Raw genomic sequence first — 23673 nt, 5'->3', positions numbered from 1 at the left:
ATACCATTAAAAAAAAGTATTCCTCACTCTGCTGACTCAATGATTTGGTTTTCTGGTTGTATAGTACACAAATAACATAAGTAAGATTTTGAGAACAGTTATGGATCATATGACTGGATCTTACTCTTTCATTCTTCTCTGCAGAAATTTTTTAAAAAAAATCCTCGTTAGGATTTGGAGAGTTTGGCTCAGCAGAGTCTCAAGGCTTGCTTTCCACTGCCTGGAAACTGTGAATCACACACAGAGGCAGGCTTCCCCACCCATGTGGTAAAACTGGGCAGGATATATTGGGCAAAATCTGGGATGTTTATTGCTGTGAGTGAACATCAATTTGCCTTTCAGTTGATTTACGCCTGATTGAACCTTCTGTCGTCGCAGGAGGCACCGTGGCCTAGTGGTTAGTGCCTGGGTATAGGAGTCAGAGTCCCAGCTGTATGACCTCAAGCAGGTCATTTAAAGTCTCTGTGCCTCCGTTTTCTGATTTCTAAATTGGAGATAAAATACCTGTTCTTTTTTCTGTCTGTCACTGTCTTTCTCTCTCAGACTGTGAGCCCCTGGCAGGAGAGGGACTGGGTTTAATCTAATTGTCCAGTGCCAGGCACAAAGTAAATGCTTATTAAATGTAAAAAAAATACAAAATTCTGTGTGTGCCTTACTCCTGTGAGCTCCTGGTGGGGCAGAGTCTTCTTTTTAAATTCTGTTGGTGTGTACCAAATTCAATACCATTTATTAACGAGGCAAAAGCCTGGTGCCAGGCGTAGATACAAGATAATCAGGTTGTCTCAGTCCCTGTCCCACATGGGGCTCAGTCTAAATCCCTGTTTTAGAGATGAGGAAACTGATGCACAGAGAAGTTAAGTGACTTGACCTAGGTCACACAGCAGACAAGTGGCGGAGCCAAGATTAGAACCCAGGTCCTCTGACTCTCAGGCCTGTGTTCTTTCCACTAGGTCACAATGCATGTTCAAGCAAGTTTGATACTAAATTGCACAGGAATGCATCATGAGTTGTTACTTAAACATAGGTTTCTGATGGAAAATGAGATTAATACAGCCGAGTTACACTTTTAAAGCCAGGATTTTCACACATGAGATTGGGAACAAGTGTGTAACGACACGTGGAGCAGTCGACTGAGACCCATTTTGCCAACTATTGTAATAAATTCATTGCTTCCTTAATTTTTGAAATTTCATTATGATGGCTTTCCGGTTCATTAGCCCATTTAGATCCTCACCGAAGTCACAACTGCTCCAGAAAGAAGTGTTTTCTCCCCCAACTCTACTGATGCAATGCCTTTAAGAGGCAAATTTGTTCTTTGTGGGCATGGGAATATTAATATAAGCCTTTACACCTTGAGAATTTTCCAGTCAGACAAGCACGCGGGAGAAAAGAGGGAAATACCGAAAATTTGTGGTCTGAAAAATAAAACTGCGGTTCACATGCTCGGTGGGGCCTCTTCTCCCTTCTCACTGGTGTCTAAGTCACTTTTCAGTACAGTAGTTTGGTCAATTACAAGCGCTTAGTACAGTGCTCTGCACACAATAAGCACTCAATAAATAAGATGGAATGAAAACCCAGGCACTAGAATCAAAACTATTCACAACTTATATAAAAACCTTTGGTTAACTAAGCTTAAACCCAGAACCAAATTGTCAGCAGAAGATGGTTACCGTTTATGGAGCCCCAAGTCACAGAAAGCTCTGAGCTGGGCAACTTCAGGTGAGTCGATATCCAACTTTAAGAAGGATGGATGCGTTCTGGGAGGAGTATGACAGGGCCTTATTAAAGGTCAGGTGGTAGGACAGAGCCCATTGCCTTTGAAGGGGATGAAAACCGCTTCAGTCGCTGCTGTCGACAAGGCCACCACAGCTAAATGGTGTGTCTGGACCATGAGAAGCTGCATAGCTTTGTGGAAAGAGCGTAGGCCTGGGAGTCAGAAGACCTCAATTCTCATCCTGGCTCTGCCACTTACCTACTGTGAGACCTTGGTCAAATGACTTCACTTCTTTGTGCCTCAATTTTCTCATCTGCAAAATGGGGATTGACTCCATACCTGCTCTCTCTCCTATTGAGACTGTGAGCCCAGTGTGGGACAGGGTCTGTGTCCAACCTAATTAACCCGTATTTACCCCAGTGCCTAGCACGGTGCTTGGCATGTAGTCAACGCTTAACATATACCACAATTATTATTGTTAGGATAGTAAGCGGACCGACACTGGAGGGCGGGAAGGGAAAATGTAGGGCTTCAGAGCCCCCCAGAAGACTCTAACCCAATGGTTAGTTCAGTGTCTGGCACACAGTGAGTACTTGGAGGTGGGGAGGGACGGGGTTGGGGGGTGGAACTCTTGGCTTCACAGCCTTCCACTCTGGCAAAGAAGCAGGGCATGGCTCACTCTAAACTTTAGCAGGGAAGTGTTTCTGGACCTTATCATTGCCGTTTATCACAAGCATCAGCATTTCCTGAGTGCCTTCTGCATGCTGAGCACTCCAGTAGTGATCGGGAACATACAATAAAGAAGACACGGTCCCTGCCTGCCAGGAGCTAACAAGTGGACATATTACACAACTTGGGATGAGCTAACAACTCTGCTGAGAAATTATAGGCATTCTATTAATAACCAATGGGCCTCTATCCCAGTTGCAGTAGGCATTTAGCATTTACCTCCTTTGTGCTTGCAGATACCGGTTCTATAGCACCAGTCTCTCCATCAATAGAGAAGACTACAATTTTACTACTTTCCATTAGCAGCAGTAAAGGGAGTGGAATACAGTTTGCAGGATCTTTCTCTCAGTACCTCTGGTCTCATCTGGTCTGGAAGTTACAGGACCTGGCTTCTAATCCTGGCTCCATCACTTGCCTGTTTTGTGACCTCGGGCAAGTCTCTTCCCTTCTCTGTTCCTCAGTTACCTCATCTGTAAAATGGGGATTAAGATTGAGCCCACACTATGTCTGTTATATTGTACTCTCCCAAACATTTAGTACACTGCTCTGCATACAGTATGCGCTCAATAAATATGATTGAGGGGAGATGAAGATTGGCAGGCACTGTTTTGACTTGGTGTAGCAATGGAGTGTATTGAAGAGATGTGATCTAGTGTTTTGACATTGGTATACCTTGATTCATATTCATTAATTCAATAGTATTTATTGAGCGCTTACTATGTCATATGGGTATTCATATGGGCATCCTTCAGAATGGATTCTTAAGGGTTATCCACCCCCTAAAGAAATGTTGCATTGGCCTCAGAAAGAAAACTGATTCACTTAGAATCTTTAACTTGCGTATGTCTTATGCATCTTGATAGTCCAAAGTTTTTCTTTACTTTTTTTTTCCTTTCCGAGGCTTTAGGAAAAACAAAAGATCTCCTTTTTAAGTAATAAATTCCCTTCCCCAAAGGAGAAAAGGAAAAATGTCAACACAATAGGTTTTTTTTTTTCTAAGAGACAGAGAGAGAGATGGAGAGGAAGAACTAGAATAACTGCAAATGGTGCATCTGCCTAAGGAGAGATAATTAGGGTGGAGGGAGGAGTCTTCTTTGTTTCTTCTCCCATGAATGGATGTAAAGTGCTCAGTGAACCTGGATATACCTCCTTTTGTGTCTTATGCACTCGGGAACAGTTAGAGTTGGCACAGTTGCTCCTCCGGGTAATGTGAAGGCCGCTATTGTGGGAGGGAGGGGCTTAAAATGAAGTCATTGTTGGCACAGGGATTCCATTGTTTTTGAGTCTTATGGGTGGGTAAAAACCTCAAGGGCTGCAAGCTTCAGTGTAGCCACTGCAAACCTATTCCAGGATTTGCACTGGACAGTAATAAAAGCCAACAGTCCAAGGGGATTTTGTAGTTTGGAGGCAGTGCCCAAGAGGGGGTTGGTGCCGCTCAGGTGATAGGCCAGGCTCAACCTCAGTATCTGGGCCGATGTTTCCTCTCAGTGAGTTTTCGCACAGAGCATCCCTCCCAGCTATTCTTTGGTCGTTACTTTGCAGGGAGCAGTTTGCATTCCACAATCCTTAGGGGTTTGTGTATTTTCTTCTCTGATGGATTCCCCCCTTACCCCCCCCTTACAGATAATTGAACTTTAGTTTAAATATATATATATTTATATATATTTATATTTATCTACATATATAATTCTCTTGATCCCTGTGCAGCTCTAACGGGGCTGGTGTTTGTCAATATAGAGGGGGACTTTATTGGCTTTAATTATAGCATATTAGTGATTGGATATCCAAATAAAGGGCAGCAGATTGGCTCTTGAGGGTCCTAACTATATTACAACCTAGTTTCCACCTGTCTTCTGCGGGTCCCTCTTATTCCATTTCTAGCTATTAAAGTGTGCCTTCAGGTTTTGCAGTTTTGCTTTTAACTCGAGATGGGGTCAATGTGGGGAAAAATCATGCTTATATAAAAAAGCTAGAGAGCAGTAGGTGAAGATGGATGGATTGGCTAGTGAATCGAGAGGTGAATAAGGTGTTTGCAGGAAATCAAATGAATCTTACAATTTAAAAAATTCACATTAATTGGACATTTTTAATGTTTATCTGGAGTTAGATGTAGAGAGAGAGACTCCTTTTTGAGTATTGCAATATGAAGCTCTCAAGGAGCGATTATCATCTTTGTGCCCCCAATGTAAAAATATTATCAACAGATGGATGCTTCAGTGAATTCTAGAAAGTCTCATGATGATGGTATGGCTCATTATGTACCAAGCACTCTGCTGAACACTGGAGTACAGTCCCATGTGTGGACAGTTGAAGACTTAAATTAGCAGGCACTTACTCCTATGAAATGTTTTAGGTGTTTAACTTTGGGTCAAATATAAGATTATCAGATAGAAAACAGTTGTTGTCCCACCCAGCAGTTTACAATCTGAATATGTGGGAGACTGGGAGTTTTATCCCCCTGTTACTGTGTGAATGCTTAAATTGACATATTTTTAAAAATATGTGAAACTCTGTGAGCATAAACTGAAGTAGCTTCCTGTTGTCATGTAGTACTGAGGATTTCTTATGTAATGAAGTTTTCTGTGATGGCTAAGCAAAATATGCATACTTCATTTTTTAAAAGAAAAATTCTTGCTACGGACATAAAATTGGTATATTATGCTATAATGGTTGTTCTTTGAACCAAGGAGAAATGTGTGTACGTCTAGCTTATGCAAATGTTGACTTAGTGACTTTACTTAAAACATGTCTTTTCTGATCTCAATATTTTCCAAGAAGTCTGTAGGGGTGTAACTCTATAAGTGTCCATTTATGTAATTAAAAAATAAACTCATATTTCATATCCATAGTGGGGTTTTTTTTAAATCTGTAAGACTCACTGATTGCTAGAGACTTTTGGGAAAAACATTAGCAATAAACTCCATTTCCTCCTTTTTTCCACTTTAGTACAAGTCATCAATGGCTGATAACATCCTGGCTACTCCAGGCTGGTCCTTCTCACTTGTCCATGTATCTAGTCTGTGAACAGTCAACAGAATCTGGCTGGAAGGGGCCAAATTGATTTCACCTATGGCCTAACTAAACTTGAATAACCCCAGAAGTGGGAAAATTAGTTTGTCATTCTGCCTCCACCCGCTCCATCCCTGCTTTGACTCTAAGAAGTTGTGTTGCATTGGAGTACTTTGAGATTGGTGAAAGTATATGCTTCAAATTGACCAAAGATTTTAGTCCTCATAGAGCTGTAGGCAAGACTAAATTGTTATTAATATGGCTAAACTCTTAGTATGATATCAAATACAGACCTAGCCATGGGGACTGTGAGTGTGTTATGGAAAATAAATTATTTCCTTTTGAGGATTATGATAAGTGTGAGGCAACCCAACTATAGTATACCTCATTCTCCTAGGGCTCAGGAGTTGGGTTCTTGCAAAACTCCAAGTTGAGGAAAACTCACCATGCCTGATGCCCTTTGTATGTAGTGAACACACGTTCAGATAAATCACTCCTGACCCTGGAACACACTGCATCCAAAACAGCTTGCAGAACTGGATGAATGCTCCCTAAATCTTCAATCACATTCTTAACCAAAATACAAACCAAAAACTTGTGTTATAGATGAACTGATTCTGGCTCTTTCTATAACCGAAAGGAGAGGCGTGGTACTTGACCTTGAAAGGCTAACTATCCAGTGTTAATGAATAGTAAATCTAAATAACATAAAAGGTATATTTTTGATTGAGGGTAGAATTATAACATCAATAAGCCTGGTTCTTGCAGAGTGTCACTACCTGGGTAGAGCAATTCATTCAATAGTATTTATTGAGTGCTTAATATGTGCAGAGCACTGTACTAAGCGCTTAGCACTGTACTAAGTGATGCATTAAATAGCTCCCAAATGAATGATGAACCTCCCAAAATTACTACCTCTCAGCACAACATTTCCAAAGTCACATTAGGGAGGAAAACAGACCCAAACTTTCTGCCTGTCACAGTGCCAGTCACTGTGGAATCACAATGGAATCACGATATTTTATTTTACTTACATTCTAGACATATTCTTTGCTTACTAACTCCTGAGAATGTTGATAAGTTCCATTGGAGAAAAGGCAGTACATGATCAAGTTGGTGTGCAGTTGAAAAAAGTAGCAGAAAGATATGACCTAATAATAATAATAATAGTAATAGTTAAATGCTTACTATGTGACAAGCACTGTACTTAAGCGCTGGATACAGCAGGTCGGATACAGTCCTTGTCCCACACTGGGCTCACAGTCTAAGAGGGAGGGAGAACAGGGATCGAATCCTCCCGTTGTGGGCAGAAGTGCAGAAGCCATGAAGATTTTTTTTTAAAAAAAATAAACCTTTCAGATTTCAGGAGATCAATTTTCCGTACTTCCTCTTCAGAGTTACACATTACCTGTACACATATTGTTTTCCAAAAGCCAAAGGGGTAAAGGAAAAAAAATAGCATGTGAGAAAATGGTAGCAAATTTGGGGCAGAATTATGTATCTGGTGAGGTATTTATTTGAGGAATGAACTTCATCTTAGGAACAAATCAGCATGGTTAGGAATCTTTTCAAAAAGTTGTTTAGAGTGCAGGAAGATGGTTCTTTTACATTTTGTGTTATAGCCAAGTAGAATAGCAAGAATAATCTGTCAGACCTGGATGACTTTTCCCATGGTCATTCATATTTCGAAGTCTCCCAGGTGAAATTCTGCATGCGATTTGAGGATGCTTTCTTCCCATCTGTTAATCGTGAATTAGTTGGTTTTCTGCCAGAGATTCAGTCATGTTAACTTTAAACTCCGAAACAGACCTAAGAAATCCTTCCCAAGCCCTTTGCGTGATATGCCAGGATGTAGCAGCTGCATAACTATGCATACCCTCATTATGTACTTGAATGTTTTGAAGTGACCAGAAGGCAGACTCGTTCTGGTGTCATTTTATGGGTACAAAACAGTCACAGAAGCATGAACCCGCCTGCAGATACGTAAGGTCATCTTTCTTGGACTTCAGTGAGAGTTGCGTGGCATGTTTCGGAACAGAATTTAGCTAGTACTGTGAACTGAGCAAATAAGTACAAAACAACCAGATAAGCTTATTAGTGTAAGATCTTTTAATTTGATCGGATCACTGACTTCTCGCTTTGTGACCAACCTGGTGCTAGTAAAAACCATTTACTTTATTGCCTGTCCAGAGTCAATTAAGAAGCAACTCTCTAAATAGTCTCTCTGTCAGCCTAAACACAAAGGGCAAATTGTCTTGGGGTGGTGCTTACTGGCAAAATAGATGAACATTGCTTGTGGGCTTTGAGTGGCTTTCATATTTGCCATGAGAGGCTTTCATGTAGCCATTGTAATAGTGTTTTCTTTAGCTCCACGCTTCACTATCAGTATTTACCAAAGAGCCACTCTTCCTAGATGATCCTAGTTTTGTTGAACATATGGACCTAAAAGGCACATCACAATGAAAAAGCAGTTAAGTCTCACCTCCCATCTCCCATTCATTTCTTAAAACTACAAAAAAATTTCAGGAGCAATCGCTTCCAACCCCCAATGATTCCAATTTATGTTTAGAATCATTTAAAACTTCTAGCCAGTTGAAATACAAAGTGACCATTCATGCCGGCTGGGTGATTTGACTGTTTTGGTTTTTTTGTACCCGCAACAGCGAGGCTGCCGTCTTCGTTTACTGCATTGTCTCAAGACCATTGTTTTGAGTTCAGTTGAAGGGATCACTTGCTTTTTTTCTATTGATTTTTCTCAAGGAACTTTTTGAAGATGGATGCTTATATTTAGCCCCAAATACCTAACAGTGGATTTCTCAGAGCCAATAGCCGCATCGCGTCTGAACCCCACAGCTCCTTACTGACATAGGTTTGTAGGAAAAGATTACTCTAATTGGTTCTAATTTGCAACTTCACCAGAAACACTGACCTGGCTGTTCTTAACGATGAATCTATCTAATGATAACTGGTAAGATCCCTTACCGAAGGCATTGATGTATACCCAGTGATGGATACACAAGAAGTCATCTTCAACCCGCGAGCATTAGGAGGACTTAGTAGCGTAATTCATAATATCCCATTGTCCTGGGCATTTCCACAGCATGGAGCTTTGTCAGTTCTAATGATAACTATCCATCAGACCACCTAGCTCAAAATGAAGATAAATTGAGTTAATACCAATGTGAGTTAATGACTCATTGATATAATTAAACTGCCCAGATTGTCTTGATTCCACACATGTAGTTATATTATTCTAAGGTCTTTTGAGTGAAAACAGTTGTTTCATTCTCTCCCATAAGTACATAGAGCCACTTAATGATTCTCGAATAGCGGTTGATTGCAAGGGGTCTGTTTGTAAGGAAGCGGAAATTTGTTTAGTGTAACACGGAAGGTTTTAAAATTTGTCGTATTTTCAATTGATAGGAAGTTTTAAAGGAGGTCCGTTTTTGTCTGTGTGCAGCAATGACTTACCAGTTCAATAGCATAAAATAACAGGGAGTCAAGTAAAACTGGATTTTTGAAAACTGATTGAGCTGAGTAATAATAGCACAGTTATGTTAATGTGGTATTGTCATCAGGTTGCCTGAATTAGGATTTTAAATTGGAGCAATTAGCTTTGCTTCTAAAGAAAGGAGACTAGCAGTTGATTTATGAAATGCAAAACTCATACCAGATATTTTGTGAAATGTGGGCACGCTAGGAATATTTGATTTTTCAGGGAGCATTGAGTAATACTGAATATCATATTTCATCTCAAGCAAAAGATGATCAGAAGAATCATTTTTAACATTTAAAACGATTCCTAATTGGCATTAGAGGGTTGAAAGTTCATTACAAAGGTGTGTTTTAAATTTACTAATTAGACTGAAATGCACTTCAACTTAGAACTGATTCTTCTATTTTTAATGTCACTCTTCATGGGGAGTAAACGTTTTACTCAATTTCTCCTTATTTAATTTCAAGTGAAATATTGTTAACTTGGAAATGTTTGTATCAGAGAATTATTGTTAGCCGCTTCAGCTTCTCTGAATAAAAACCATCATCTGTTTACTATGGAAATCCTTATCCCAGACTTTCTCAATGTCGTTCAAATAGGATTTTAAACTCATGGAATTTTACGATGAACAGAGGTGGTTGTTGTTGTTGTTTGCCTTCACCAAGTTGTTTGATGCAGTTGAAATTGAAGGCTGAAGTAGAAGGGACCACTTAAGCAGTGAAGAGTTTTTCTTTGTAAATAATAGATCAAGAGCACTGGAGCTGTATCTAATGGAGCCGTGTGCGGCCTCAGTTCCAAGGACAGCGAGTGGTTTAACAAACCACAACCACAGATCGTCCCATCTACAACCTGTGGTCAGTTTTTCGTTCACGCGAGCATGTTTAGGCCTGCGCGTGCGCGTGTGTGTGTGTGTGTGTGTGTGTTAGGGACAGAGAGAGCCAGATAAGTCCGAGAGAACGTTTTTTCTTCTTTAACGGTCTGTCTGAATCACTTTTTATAATTAGTAAACTTTCGAAGTCCACAAAGATATTCTGATTTAGTGCAGTTAAGACGGTTCAGTGCTGATTTCCAAAAACGTTCAAATACACTGTGGCTTTCTTCTCTTTTTAATGAAAAAGGTAAATGATGGCACAGTTAAGAAGAAATTACCATTCTAGAGCGTAGCTGGAAAATCTTGCAGACTTTACAGATATATATTCACACCGAAATTGGAATCTGGTGGAAGTATTTAGCAGTTTTTTTCTCTCCTGGTCATTTTTTTGTGTATGTTTGAACTAGAAATAACAAAAATCTAGCACTGTTTTGCTAGATAAATAATGTAGATTTTGATTAGAAATTTCACCTGTGTGATATTAGACACTGAGAAGAAAATAATACCTTTTTACTTGAAAAAGACCTTCTAGTTAATGTTACCTATATTTACTTTGCCATTCAGGGTGTAGGCAATAGCCACCTGATTAGAGCATTATAATTGAATATTTCTATTTTCTACTGCTTCTTCACTTGTCAGCCAGAAATATGTTCCAGTTATTTCTGTTTAGCAAAGATTAAACATGTTTTAGGACAGCCACATGAAGTAAAAGTTAAGTGTTAAAAACACAATTATTTTCCATTTAAATATGGCAATTTCTAGATAGAGATTTAAAATGAGACCTATTTTATCTTCTAAGCAATAAGTGGTCAGTACAGCTATTGATACTGAATTCAAATAATCTGATGTGTTTTGTTCATGAACTTTCCAAAACACAGTTATATTTCTGAAAACAGAATAATTTTTCCTAAAATATTTTTTTGAACATATTTTGAGCTAAATCATTTAGTGTTACTTAACCTACATTTATCCTTTAAAAATAAAAAGAAAAGAATAACCATTTTGCTTTGATCAATGCTGATCTTTTTTGATATAAGTCAAAGTCTGGAATTTTGAATCCAGTGTCTACATATCTTCGGGGTTTAGGGACATTACTAATATGGCATTTGTCTTTTTGGTTTCATGTTCTAGTTTGTGCTTATTCAGTTTATTCACCAGAACTGAATTCTAGGCAGTATTAGGTGAATTTTTTTAAAAAAGGATCCTTTATGAATAGTTTAGATAAATTGTGGCTTAGTTTTTTTTGTTTTTTTTTTTTTAATAGAGTAACCGTCCCCAAATCTGATTCTTAATCTCGAACGGCATCCTAACCATTTAAAGAAAGCCGCCGTGGCTGTCCTTGGAAATAATTCACCAACTTTTCATCAGTTCCTCTTTCAAAGTCATCAGTGTAAAATAGTAACTTTTTAGTATTGTTGCAGTGGCAGGGCCACTTATGTGTCTTTTGGGGGGCAAAAAAGGAATACCGCTTGTCTTGTGCTGCAGACCAAAATCCTTTAGTGAAATTGTCACTAAGGTATTACTTTAAGGGATTGTATTCCACTTCTCCTTTCTTGGCAAGGGTCTCCACGGAACACAAATGACTGAATCTCAGTTAACAATGGAACATCTTTTTCTATCCCCTACAGCAGATATTGGTTGGCTAAATGAGAAAAGGTATTAGAATAGGATTCCCCATATTTAAAAATCATGTATAATTTGTCATCTTACCAGTTCTCGGCATCTATTTGGAAATCTGTTAGTCAGTGCCGGGAAAACCGCAGGCTGACAGCTAATAGATATCTCTGCCATCAATTGTTTAGACATTTTTGTCTTTTGTGACATTGAAGCAAAGACAAGGAAGGGAATGGAAACAACTAAAAAATGTCAAAAGATCAAAAAATCAATGGGCTGAAGGAATGTGATCTATTTATCAGGCTGTAGCTGCTCTTTCTGTTTGCATTAAGTCCGAGTGAGTGTCTCCGCTAGCCACTAAAGTTGCTTTTATTCACTCCCTAGGAGATGTAATACAAGCATGAAACGATGTTTCACAAAGCAGATACATCAGTCTTCCTTCCACCTCCTCACTGACCACCCCTCCTCCCACCCCCCTCCCCAAAAAAATCTAGGTTTTCTTTTAAAGACTGTAAAACTTGGTTTTTAGCTCGACATGTTTCACTGTTTCATTTCCAGATGCACTGCGTTGAGCTCAGCAAATGGGCTATGATATTTACTTGTAGCACTTTCATTTCCCTGTTAGAGGGCGAACTTGTCACATTTTTATTATTTATTTGGTTTTGGAGGAAAAGTCAATAAGAGTGAACGGGGTAATAATTAGGGGAGGGCAGGTCAAGCAACTGAATGAATATATGTGCTTTTGCCAGGTCATTCAGAAGGAGGACTTCTGGAGATCTTTCTTTTCGCCGTTCCGTGATGGGAAATTAAGTTGGATTTAATCCGGCGTTGGGCGTGAGATGATACAAACGGGAAGATTTTTTTTTCTTCTTCCAAATGCGTGTGGAGCTGGGTGCTGTTCAATGGATGATCTTGTTAAGACAGACCTGTCTAGCTTGAGTTGTTTTCTCTACAATAGATACTCTGTGTGTGTGTGTGTGTGTGTGTGTGTGTGTGCGTGCGTGCGCACATGTGCCTGTTCGTTCTCCGCCAGCCTATGAGAACCGATAGCACAGACAAGGCGATGCTACAATCTACGAGCATATTTTCTCAACCCTTGTAGTTATGTGATAGGAAGTATGGCAGGGGCTGCATATTTTATAAACTTTCTATTAAAGTTGTGGCATGTTATCATAAAACTCAATTGCGCTACTTTGTATTACACTCTGGGATTGAGAGATAGACATAGGATTAAAAAAACAATTTCTAGGCATTTCTAGATGATAAATTTAATTTTCTTTGCTATTTGGAGGTCTTCTTTGAAAATGCAATTGTAATGAACGCATTCAGAACTGGAGAATAGATTTACCCTTGGCTTCAAATAGTTGACGTTATCAGGCTCTGTCATTCGTTCCTTCCTATTTTCGGGCTGCTAATTGATGTTTTTGATGTCAGCAAGAAAATTGAAGAAAATGTCATGTGTGAACCAGTGCGGAAGTTAATAAGATTGACTTCGTTGACAGAATTTACAATGAGCGCAGAGACCGCATAATGGCACTGCTGCGAATTCGTGTGCTCTCTTTGGAGTCAAAATTGACACCTCACGCTAGGCCAGTGGTCGATAGGAAAGATGGAGCATTTGGGAAGGTTCCTAATCTCGTTGTCCCCTCTTTCCCCCTGCTCTCCCCCCCGCCCCCCGCCCCCATCTCCAGCCCCGGCACCCACCTCCCCCACCTCCGCCCCACTACCTTTTGGTCTGTGGGCTTATTTAGTTGAACCAGCAGCTGTTTATCCAGAGGGTTACCGCTTTGGACCAAGCCAAAGTCTTAGTTCAGTCTCCCATTGCCACCAACAATACTCATTTGTCATGCTGTTTTGAGTTTGAAAGCAAAAGAGTCTTAAAAAGGTTAGATTAAGATGTGTCATAAGGAAAGATATAACTAATATCGGTCAGGGTCATTGCATATGCTTGGACTATGTGCAATAAAGCTGAAACGTAAATCCCACTTCGAATAAAGAAAAGAAGCTGTGGGGCACTACCATGAGCTCTGACTGTAGCAGAAGGCAATAACTTGGGAAAGAACTCTAAAATTGGTCTTATTTCTTTAGGAATTTTAAAAGCACACCCACACAGAAAAGTTACCCTTTAAGAGTCAAAAAAGTTTTATTTTTCAGGGGCCAAATACTCTCCCTTAATAGCTTAATTTTCCAGCAATGTGGCAAAGTTTATTAGATTTGTGTGTATAATTATGGAATGGATTAGTTGAGTGTGGTTCAGTGCATCTGATTATTTTCTGGCCTTTAGGGAAATGCGCTAAAACCCTAATATGTCCACTCCCCCCAAGCGGTCTCTTTTTGAAGGCGCTGCACAAAATGTGGTCTCTACTAGTGCTTGGCCTCCAAGGGTCTTCAGTGAGAGACATTATTCTTGGAATATCCAATTAATTCCACGGGCAGTGATCAGTTAGCGCTTCTTCTTCCTTTCTCGCCATTTGAAATGCTAACACAATGAATATTTTCTCATTGGTCTGTGTCCCTCGGCTAAGCTGTTGCCGCGGGCTGAGAATTTCATCGACTGATGAGACCAGAGGCTCCGCCGATAAAAGGTTACAGTACGTGATTTGCATGCCAACCGAGGCTGGGTTTCACCAACTTAGAAATTCTTTAACTTTTATTTGACTTTTTTTCTTTTGTTCATAGGAGAGGGGACACTGTGTGTGTGCGCACGGGTGTGTGTGTGTGTGCATGTGTGTGTGTGTGTGTAATTATTGGGAACTTCATCAGCAACGAGATGGTTTGTACCCATTCACACAAATGGGCCTTAACTAAGGTCTATTATATCCTCCGCCTTTGTGTAGAACAAGTAAATCAAAACTTCTCTTCCCTCCTGACAGATGAAACCTATGATGCGTGCAATATTAGAATCTTGAATTTCTCATATACTCCTCTCTAAGGGTGTTCGCATTTTGAGTTCCTTACCATCATATCCCTTAATAATTTTACGATATTATTTAAGGTAATTGTAAGTAGTCTGGTATAGAGAAAAAGACTATAAAAAATTATTTCCTTTTGAATGATGTTGATCAGAGACCTGGGTTCCAAGACATTAGTGCCTTCCCATAAAAGAATTTAAGACAGATTGTTTGCTATTTTTGAGGGGTATAATAGATTGCATCAAGCATAAGAAAATCTATTCTCCCGCCGCCCCAGACAATGCTTTCCCACTGAAGTATATTGCCGGCAGATTAAATTTTAGTGGGTTAGATTAGAACATATAAAGCCCGTACTTTCAGAACCCTTCTTAACCTAGCAAAGCTTCACGAAGTGGAAAGCCACCGGTAGTTACGTATATATATATATAAAAAAGTAGTAATCCAAGAGAAAGGAAAGATGATTTGGAAAAAAACCTGATTGCACAATTTTCTCTTTGCTCCTTCAGAATCTTTGATATGCCATACATAAATTGGGGTAATCTTTGTTGATTTAGAGATATAATAGATGTGTCTTCTGATCTGAGAAGTATTTGGTTGGAGAGGTGGGAGAGGAAAGGGGAAATAAATACCAAATCCCCTCTTTCAAAAAAAAAAGGTAAGAGGTAAAGGACATCAAGGCTTCAAACTATTATAATCTTAGAGGTAGGGTAAGACAATGGGAGACTTGACATATTTCAAATGAAGGACGCCTTTACCAAAACTGTTAGCAAAGGAAACTGGCCAAGGTAGGCACGGAAACCTTTACCCAACCAACGGTCCCCTCTCCCCATCTCCACCTCCCCCGCCCCTTCTTGCTACCTTCCTTTTCCTAGCTGTCTATGAGGAGTAAAGCAGGTGACTCCCTGTGGCTGACTTTTCATGACAACATGCCATTAGAAATTGCCATCCTGTTGATCAATCCTCTCTACATGACAGATTTGCCGCAAGGCCTGGTTCTTTGAGCACCAGCACTGTGGCTTTTCCCTCCTTTTTTCCCGCACTAATTGGTGAAAGTTTTTTACTGTGCTAGTGGCAGAGGAAATTCTTTTGAACGTTGTCACAATCAAGTGTTGACTTCTTTAGAATTGCAAGTAGGTTAAGTGAGTATCAACATTCCAAAAAAAAAAACCACAAGCACAAAAGATGTTACTATCTAAATTTTATTATTAAAGCAGGATTGGGAAAACACATTGATTGGGTTATCAAAAAGAATATATGGGGATGAAGGCTTCAATTAAAATCATGTTCCTTTTAAACTTTCCTTTTTTGTCAGCCCTGCCATATTTGAGTCTTATAAATGGACCGATGTAAAGAAATGACACACTTCTGGGCCCTTATTCTCTTCGTGTTATAAAATGATGAATTAACCAGGAGAGTGACAATAAAGCAACCCTGTACAGATGAGAACAAGCGGATTGAAGCACATTTGCATCTGCCAATATTGCCTACTTTTAGTCCAAGACTATTAAATATTTTCTTCTGTCAGTAGAAAGAGGCCTGGCCAAAGATTCCTTTTTTACACTTTGATTCTTCACTCGAGTTCTGAAATTTCCAACTGTATCTCAATCGTGATGTTATCGTTTGGTAATAAGATATCTTATTTTCAGGAAAATAGAGTTTTCACTAATTTCTATAGTGGGATGTGTGAAATGCTGTCACTTCTGAACCCAAAATCTTTGGAGGGATTGTGAAGAAAATTTGCAACTTGCTTTCTGAACTCCCTTGTTGGAAAACAAACAAAAAAATACTGTTTATAATAGGCATTGTAATGACCTGGTCAAAAATAGGAATGCTCTTGATAAGTGAATATACTTAAATCATTGATATATTTAACCAGTATTTATATTTAATACTGCTCTTCAAATAATTTAGTGATTTGATTCTTCTTGCTTTATGTAGCTCATATATTAAAAACCAGCATATCAAAGAATAATAATAGTAATAAGCATGTATTCTAGAAACAACCACATAAAAATGACACTAAAAGGTAGTATTGTGTCAGTTGTTTGCAGAATAAATAAAAAGCAAAAGCAACAAAATTATGTAGGTAGATGTCAGGTATGTAGATACAGTAAACTAAAAATAATACTGCTGTAACAAAAAAACTTGAAATTCTTACTACTCTGCTGTGGTGGCTTTAGGTGTCTTACGGTTTATGATAAATAATTATGGTGTCAGAGCAACCCCGTAATGTGAAAGGTGGAAATTTTTGATGCACCAAGTTTTAAGAGCTCATTGTGCGACAGTTTCTTTTGCAACTGCAATTGCTGCAATTATTTTTCCATAGTTCGGGAAACCCAAATTAAGAGCAGCATAAATTCATATAATTAATTTTGCCATTGTAAAAATCATTTGCTAAAATTTGCATTATTAACATTATCAAGTCGGTAGTTGGTAAGACATCAGACATGACGAGTGTGAAGGACAGCTTAGGGAGAACTGGGCTTTAAACCCTCAGCAGATCGGAGTTAGGATCAAAGGCGCTTGTTTTATGTGGCTGTGCGAGACTTTGAAGTCTTGACTGCACCTACAGCACTCATTTCATCAAGTTCACTGGTGTCTTAATAGCAGATCAATAAGTTTCAAAGTCGGAGAGTTAATTTGATACTAGTGCTGATGCAGTCGTGCTGGGGAAGCCGAGAGAGACAGAGGAGAGTGGGAGAGAGAGAGAGGCAGTTAGAAATAGCAGCCTATTAAAAACTTGCACCGTAATGTTGTGATTATCCCTAGCAATCAAATAACAATTTGGAACTTAAATGTGAAGATGGGAGATTATGAAGTTCTTATTTTAATTAACTAAATTAATGGGGAAACAGCTTCTGCTGATTTATCATCGGTCATGTATACACGTATCTATATATTTATAATACATTTAATTTTTGTAGGATATAAAACTCTGTCCATTTAACTTGGGTCTTATATAAATGAAGATAATTTTATAAGAAGTTACATATTCTATGTAAAAGATCAAAATCAAAACCCCAAAAATGCCTTCTGTGGATTTTTTTCTAAAATGTAAACAAAATGGTTCAGGTGGGGCTTGTAAGATTTCAGCCCTTTATGAATCAAGGGAAAGCCAAGAGGGGAATTTGGAGATGGGTGTTCTCATATACATTTGTAAATTTCATAATGTAATTATGAAAAAATGTGGGTTTAGTAGTAGCCTTTTAAAAATCATGCAGTTTACAGGAATGCACTTGGATTCTGTTTTCCCCTCTAAGTGCATCTCTTGTTCTCTAGTAAAGAAATGAAGAAAAAGTTCTCACTAAAGCTACTCAGCAGCACTCTTTTCCCTTCTCAAAACACCACTTGATGTGTTTGCCAATAAAGGAAAGGGAAAAGGTGGAGATCTGGACTTGATTAAAACACACACTTACACACAGGCACATACTATGTTTTACCTCTTCTGATGAATGATTGATTTTTTTTTTCATTCCACATTTGTGATTAAAAGATGAAAGATTGTGGACTCTGCTTCCAAAAGTTTTGTGGATTTTAAAGGAAACTAGCGGTTCAGGGGATAACAAATCCCAAAAGCTATGGTAAGACGGAGCAACGGAAAGGAAACGAAGGTGGAGAGAGAGAGAGAGAGAGAAACTGTGTGTGTGTGTGTGTGTGTGTGTGTGTGTGAGAGAGAGAGTTGGGTGTTTTTTTTTTGTTCTCATGACAGCATAAAGATTTGGGGGTCTGTGATATTGCTGCCAGTGGTAGTGACAGTGGGGGGAGAAGACCCAGTTCAACAAAACCATGCAAATTATGAGAAGCGTAGACTAGAAGCTTTTTATTTTCATAAGAACTTTGCCATCTGTATGTACAGCGGCGGTTCCCTGGCACCAGAGGTCAGATTCACACCCTTTTCGAACAAAACTCTAATTTAGAATGTTCATCTAAGGGTTGATAATGGTATTAGGAGGCCAGTGGGGTGGTCAGTGGGTGTTGTAGATTAGCGCAGTGGCCATTGCAGCTTTACCTAGACCCCCGCGATTCATTGGATAGATTTAACAATCACATCTGTCATTTTATCCCTTTTAGTTCTCCCCCTTTTACCACATTTAAAATAAGAAAAGCAGGGGAAAAAGCGAGAAAAATATCATCTCGAGGACAATTTTTATGAAACAAGTCAGGGAAGCAAGCAGCTATGTCAAAAAGGTCTAAGAAATGGCTCTGATCAGGTATATATGTATGTGTGACAAACTATGTTGAAACTGGGTGAATTCAAATATGTGGGTTACTCCAGGTAAGCCGTGAGTTTTTGAGCTTAATGTGTTTCTTATTTGAAAAATAATGTACTGTATTTTATTTTCTTGTAAATTTCTCTCACTTGCCCATTTTTCTCATAGCCTAATATTCGGTAGTGTAGATTTTTCCAAAGAACTTCTGTTTAGACCTAGCTACAATTTGAATGGGAAAAATTGAACCCAAGTAGGTGGAGGCAACTCTCTCTTCTTAGACAACTTGGCACCTGCCTCTTAGGGGTGTGTGTGTGTGTGTGTGTTTATATGTGTGTGTGTGAATGTGTTGTTGCCTGTGTACTTATTACAGAAAGATGTCACTGTTAAAGGGAATTTAAGAATTTCTGTAAATGCAATGATTCTTTCTGAATAAAGTAAGAGAGACAGTGCTCAGGATCTGGGGAATAAGGGTGGGAAGAGTTGTAGCTGATGAAGGTGTTTCTTGTCAAATTTGTGTAGGAATTATTTACTGTGCTGTCTTTCCTGAGCCGCTACAGTAAAAGTGAAGACACGGAAAATTATCCCAGATGGGACGAATCGCTCCTTCTCTGTTCTTTTTTAAAAAAAGGAAAAGATTTCAGAAAACTCTTCTTTTCTGTTAGAACAGTATGAATAAAATCTGGACAGCTGTCGAAAAAGATATGCTGTCTGCATTTTTTTTTTAAATTTCTAACCGCCACCATAACTAAATAGCTTGAATAGTACATCTTTTTTTTCTTCATACATAATGATCTCTACTTCATTAAAAGCGTATTAATCTGGTTCCCATTCTCTTGGGAGACACCTTAAGATGATGATATTGTGGGTTTTTTTCCCCCCGAATTGTTTAAAAAAAAAAATTCTAGCAGATTTGGTCCCTGTCAGTCAGAAATAATTGTGTTCTTAATCTTGTCCCTGATGGATGACTCGGAGTTCAGCAACGGGCCGGCTCCAATGACAAATACAATATTAATATTCATTAACTGCTTTGACAATGCTAATTTTGATGCAGTAGTAAAGGGCCTTCCAAAGTTAGCGGCCAAAGCATCAGAGCTGCGCAAGGTGGCAAGATAATTTGTGCTGGTTTGCTGAGCTGAAGGCTTTTAAAGTCTATAGCAAAAAGCTAGGTACCACAAACAAAAAAGAGAAAGGGAAAAAAGTTCTGAAGCATTGGAAGGCAGGGCTGCGGAAATAATACGATCACAGTCCGCTAAAAAATTTGACACCTCTGATGCAGTTTCTTTGAGTGAAATTTCTACAAAGTTGCAACAAAAAAGCATAGCATGGTAAGTCAGCACATTCTTGATTTTGTTTAATCTTTTTGATCTTTTCAATTATCGCTATTTGAAGATCAATAGTCATTTTTTCCTACTATGCTTAGAAGACGCGCAGCGGTGGTTTAATATGTGTTAGGACCATTTGCTTTAAAGGAACACTTCCGCAAGTTTCTGTGGTTTTTGACTTAGCCATGATTTTTTTTTTTTTTACAGTAAATGGTGATGACTTTTTTTTATATTGAGGTTTTAATGGTTTTTTTTTTTTTAAGAAAAATCAATTCAGCAAGATAAGCTCTGGATCTTGTCAAGAAATCTTGAGGGTAGTTTTGGTGGGCAAAAACTTAGAGCTGCACGATCCTCTAACTTTATTCAAATTTAAATAGATTTTTTTCCTTTCCTCCTTCTCTGAATGGCATCAAATAGCTATTAAAGCTTAATTTCACCAGAGAACCGCAAAGCACTACTTTCAACAACTTAGGTGAACTTCTGTGGAGTATTGAAATTGCCTTTATATTTGCCAAGTCGGCAAATAAAATATCAGCCTTTGTTCTTTTGATTGAAAACGGGGTTGAAAAAAGTGAGAGCCTCTTTTTTTTTTTTCCCCTTTTTCTTTTTCGGTGGATCGTTATTGAATCGGGGAGGGGGAGATGCACGTTATTGTGTTCTTCCCTATCAAGCGAGATAATTCCATGAATGGAACTGTACTTGAGCATCTTTTCTGAAGAGGTGGTGTTGTGTGTCTGGTTCCAGTGTGTGTTTATCTGTTCGGTGCAGCTCGGTTGTGAATGGTTTAAGTAGGGTGCTGCCCTCCAGCGGATCCGCCAACAGCAGTGTTATTGCACATCATGTAGGTACGTTAATATACCAAACGGCAGCATGCTTGAAACCAGGCAGCGTGAAGGAGACCGATTAAAACCGTTATAAATGGTAAGCTATAACTCTGCTAGTTTCCCGACGGCTCAGGAGACAATAGCAATCCTGTGTGTTGGCTGATGTGCGTTTCTACCTAGCTCTGTGTTTTGCCATTTCCATTGCATGCCAGTTGCTGTAATCTTCCGAATGTCTGCTAACAGTTTGCAGTAACTTCAGAGATTGATGGACTTCTGACTGGGAAGGTTTCTGTCAGAGATCTTTTTCAAGAGAGAGATGAAACCTGAGCCGCGGTCAGTTTGGAAACATGTTTTGTCGTTTTCATTCAGAAATAAATGTGTTATATTAGCCTTTTCTCTCTCAAAGGTAAAGTGGCAGGACTCTTCTACCCTTCCCACCCCCACTCCCAACGATTTTAGTGACGAGGAGCATTTTCTGTCTTTAAAATATACCATCGCAACATCCTCCCTTGTCTCGGATGCGTACAAACTTTTAGGGGGGGAGTTGGGGAGGAAGGTAGAGGGGATGTTCTGAATCCAGGAATGCGTGATGCAAATTGAGTTGAGTTTTCTTGTCTTTTCCTCTTTCCCCTCCCAAAACGACACTATCCTTGCCCCCACCCTCACCTTTCCCCTCTATGTGATTGCAATTTCATGCTAAGAGGGGAGAGTGTCTTTCTTGGGAGAGTTTTTGCTGCCATAGTGTTTTCTTGCATGGACAACAGTTGAACACTTTGGTACTTTCTTTTCGTTAATGTATACACGCCCCTAACAATTTTGAGGAGCCTGTGATGGCATATTCCGAACCAGAGTGAAAAGCTAGTAAGTAGAAGCAGTTTCTTCTGAGGAATAAGTTTGGAAAAAAAAAATCTGTATGTATTTGAGAGGAAGTCTTGAATGTTTTGGCTCATCTTGACTTTTCCATTTTCTTCTGTCTTTTTAGAAAACCACAAAATAGATTCCTAGTCCAAGCTGCCCATCCGGTTTGCAGCACTTTATAAGTTATTGTGTCTAACTGATTGGGAACCGTCCATCATTGGCGAGAGAACTTGCAGTTTACTTAAGAAATTGCATGTGTGACAAAGGCAGCTGCTGGAGTGTGGTGGTCTCCATGAATAGAGGGAGGGAAGGCAATTAGCTGCCGTGTTGTTGGGGCTTTTTACTTGTCAAACCGGAGTCTCGTTGCCTTTGTTATTGCCATGTAAAGGGAAATCGGAGGGTTTTGTTTTGGTATTAAGGGCCTTAAAGATTGCTGGCTGACACTTACACGCGAAGGCCAGATAAGTGCAGGAGGGGAAGAGGTAGGAAGAAATGAAAAGTAAGAACTCCCTCTTGCGTATTATCATCCTTAAGCCTTTCCCAGCTTGAATTGGGTGTGAGCTTGTTTTGGGGGAAGGTTATTAACTTGTCCCGAATGCAAACCGATGGCTTAAAAATTTACGTCATGAAAACGATCCTGGAGAATCCAGATAAAGCCAAGCAACAATCGCTGTGCAGAATTTGCCGGGTCAGGGTAACTTCATGTAAAGGAATCTTTGGAAATGACCTTCTCTAAGCAAGAGATACTTGTGATGCCTCCGTAACTTACCTGGGCTAGAAAAGCGTACTTTTTTGGAGAATGACCAAATAGCTTTTTATGAGGGCTGAGGTGGGAAGGAGCTATTTTGAAATTTGACTATTTTCCAACTTCCTGTCTCTCCACTCTCTTGTGAGAAGGGAGGTGAAGGGGGTAGTTCAGCTGCACTCCAACTCAACCAACTCAGATTTAGAAAAGAAATTTCAGAGATACTTTAAATGCTGCACGTTTGAGGCAAACCCATCCTGGGACCATATATTGAAGCACAGGAAAAATGTCGCGTTGGTTTGCTTCAGTGATGGTATGTGTGCCTCTGGGCCCCCTCACTCCTTTTCTGGCTAAGCTTGCAAAATACAATAGCTGTTGAAAAGTGAGCAAGCATTTTGGCTCCTGGAACTCTGGCCATACTAAAAGCTCTTCCGGTGTTATATTTTGCAGTGAGGTCAGTTTTTAAAACAAAAACTTTAAAGTGCAGTCTTCACCCCGGGCAGGACAGGAAAATGTAGCGGTGGGTGTTCGGGGACTACATCAGCTCTATTGGCAGAGCCGTGATGTGGGGACGGGAAAAAAAATGCTTTTTGGGCAGCTCTCTCCCTAAGAAATGCATTTTGAGGGATCTGACAATTGTGCAGAAAAAGTGACTGCTTGCTCAACTTGGGTGATCCGGCTCCTTTTGGGCCAGTGGTTATTTCTCGCTCCACTCAGTGGTGCCTGCCCAACCTGAGCTGTGATAGCGTTATCGTTGTTTCTCAAGGTAACTGACTTGGAAGGGAGAGGAACTTGGAGAAGGTTCCCCAACCAGGCAGACTTGAGGTGGCCGCTCCCCACCTCAAAGGATTCCAAAGTGGTAAAGATTAGGAACCAGAGAAGGGATTCTTCCCCCCCGTATTTTTGTACTACTAGCAAACCGAGGCGGCTTTTTAAAATATGAAACACTCACTTCTCTTAGCCAACATGACGGTGGGTTTTGAGTACTCAGAATGCACCAGGCCAAAAAAACTGGAGACATCTTGATCTTTTAAGACAGTCTGTTCAGTACTTTAAGTGAAAGGGGTGGGGGGGAGGGCAAGTGGTAGGAAGTAGAGGGAAGCAAAGCCGTTAAGGAGAATTAAAAAAAAATACAATCAGCATCAAGACGGATTAGAGGAAGTTTATAGAGTTAAGACAAAGGAAGACAAAGCTGTTATGTACCCAAGAGATACAGTTTTGGTGGGAATGGAAGATTTCAGTGGTAAAGGAGGGACACTAGCCCCTGGGTTCTCTCTATTCCAGCACTTTGGCTGTTGGCAACTTAATTTGAATTGCTGGGTGAGTAGCACTTTGTGTGGTGTGCGCATGCTTTTCAGTCTTGACCAC

General features: G+C 39.6%; 1 protein-coding gene across 36 annotated transcripts in view; it reads left to right on the top strand.

Annotated features, from left to right (window-relative positions):
• TCF7L2 (transcription factor 7 like 2) overlaps window positions 1-23673 on the top strand; it is a 197433-nt gene that overhangs the window by 132599 nt on the left and 41161 nt on the right. The window contains exon 1 of one of the 36 annotated variants that reach the window (XM_029080662.1): window positions 23488-23625. The exons of the other annotated variants lie outside the window; for them this stretch is intronic. Within the exon in view, the coding sequence (XP_028936495.1) occupies window positions 23503-23625 (123 nt within the window). The 5' untranslated portion in view covers window positions 23488-23502. Of the gene's footprint in view, window positions 1-23487; window positions 23626-23673 lie in introns of those variants that run through there. 36 annotated transcript variants of the gene reach the window in all.

This window comes from Ornithorhynchus anatinus, chromosome 16, assembly GCF_004115215.2.
Source record: "Ornithorhynchus anatinus isolate Pmale09 chromosome 16, mOrnAna1.pri.v4, whole genome shotgun sequence".
NCBI lineage: Eukaryota > Metazoa > Chordata > Mammalia > Monotremata > Ornithorhynchidae > Ornithorhynchus > Ornithorhynchus anatinus.
The sequence above is the reverse complement of the archived record's forward strand: the minus strand, read 5'-3'. Positions and strand labels throughout refer to the sequence as shown.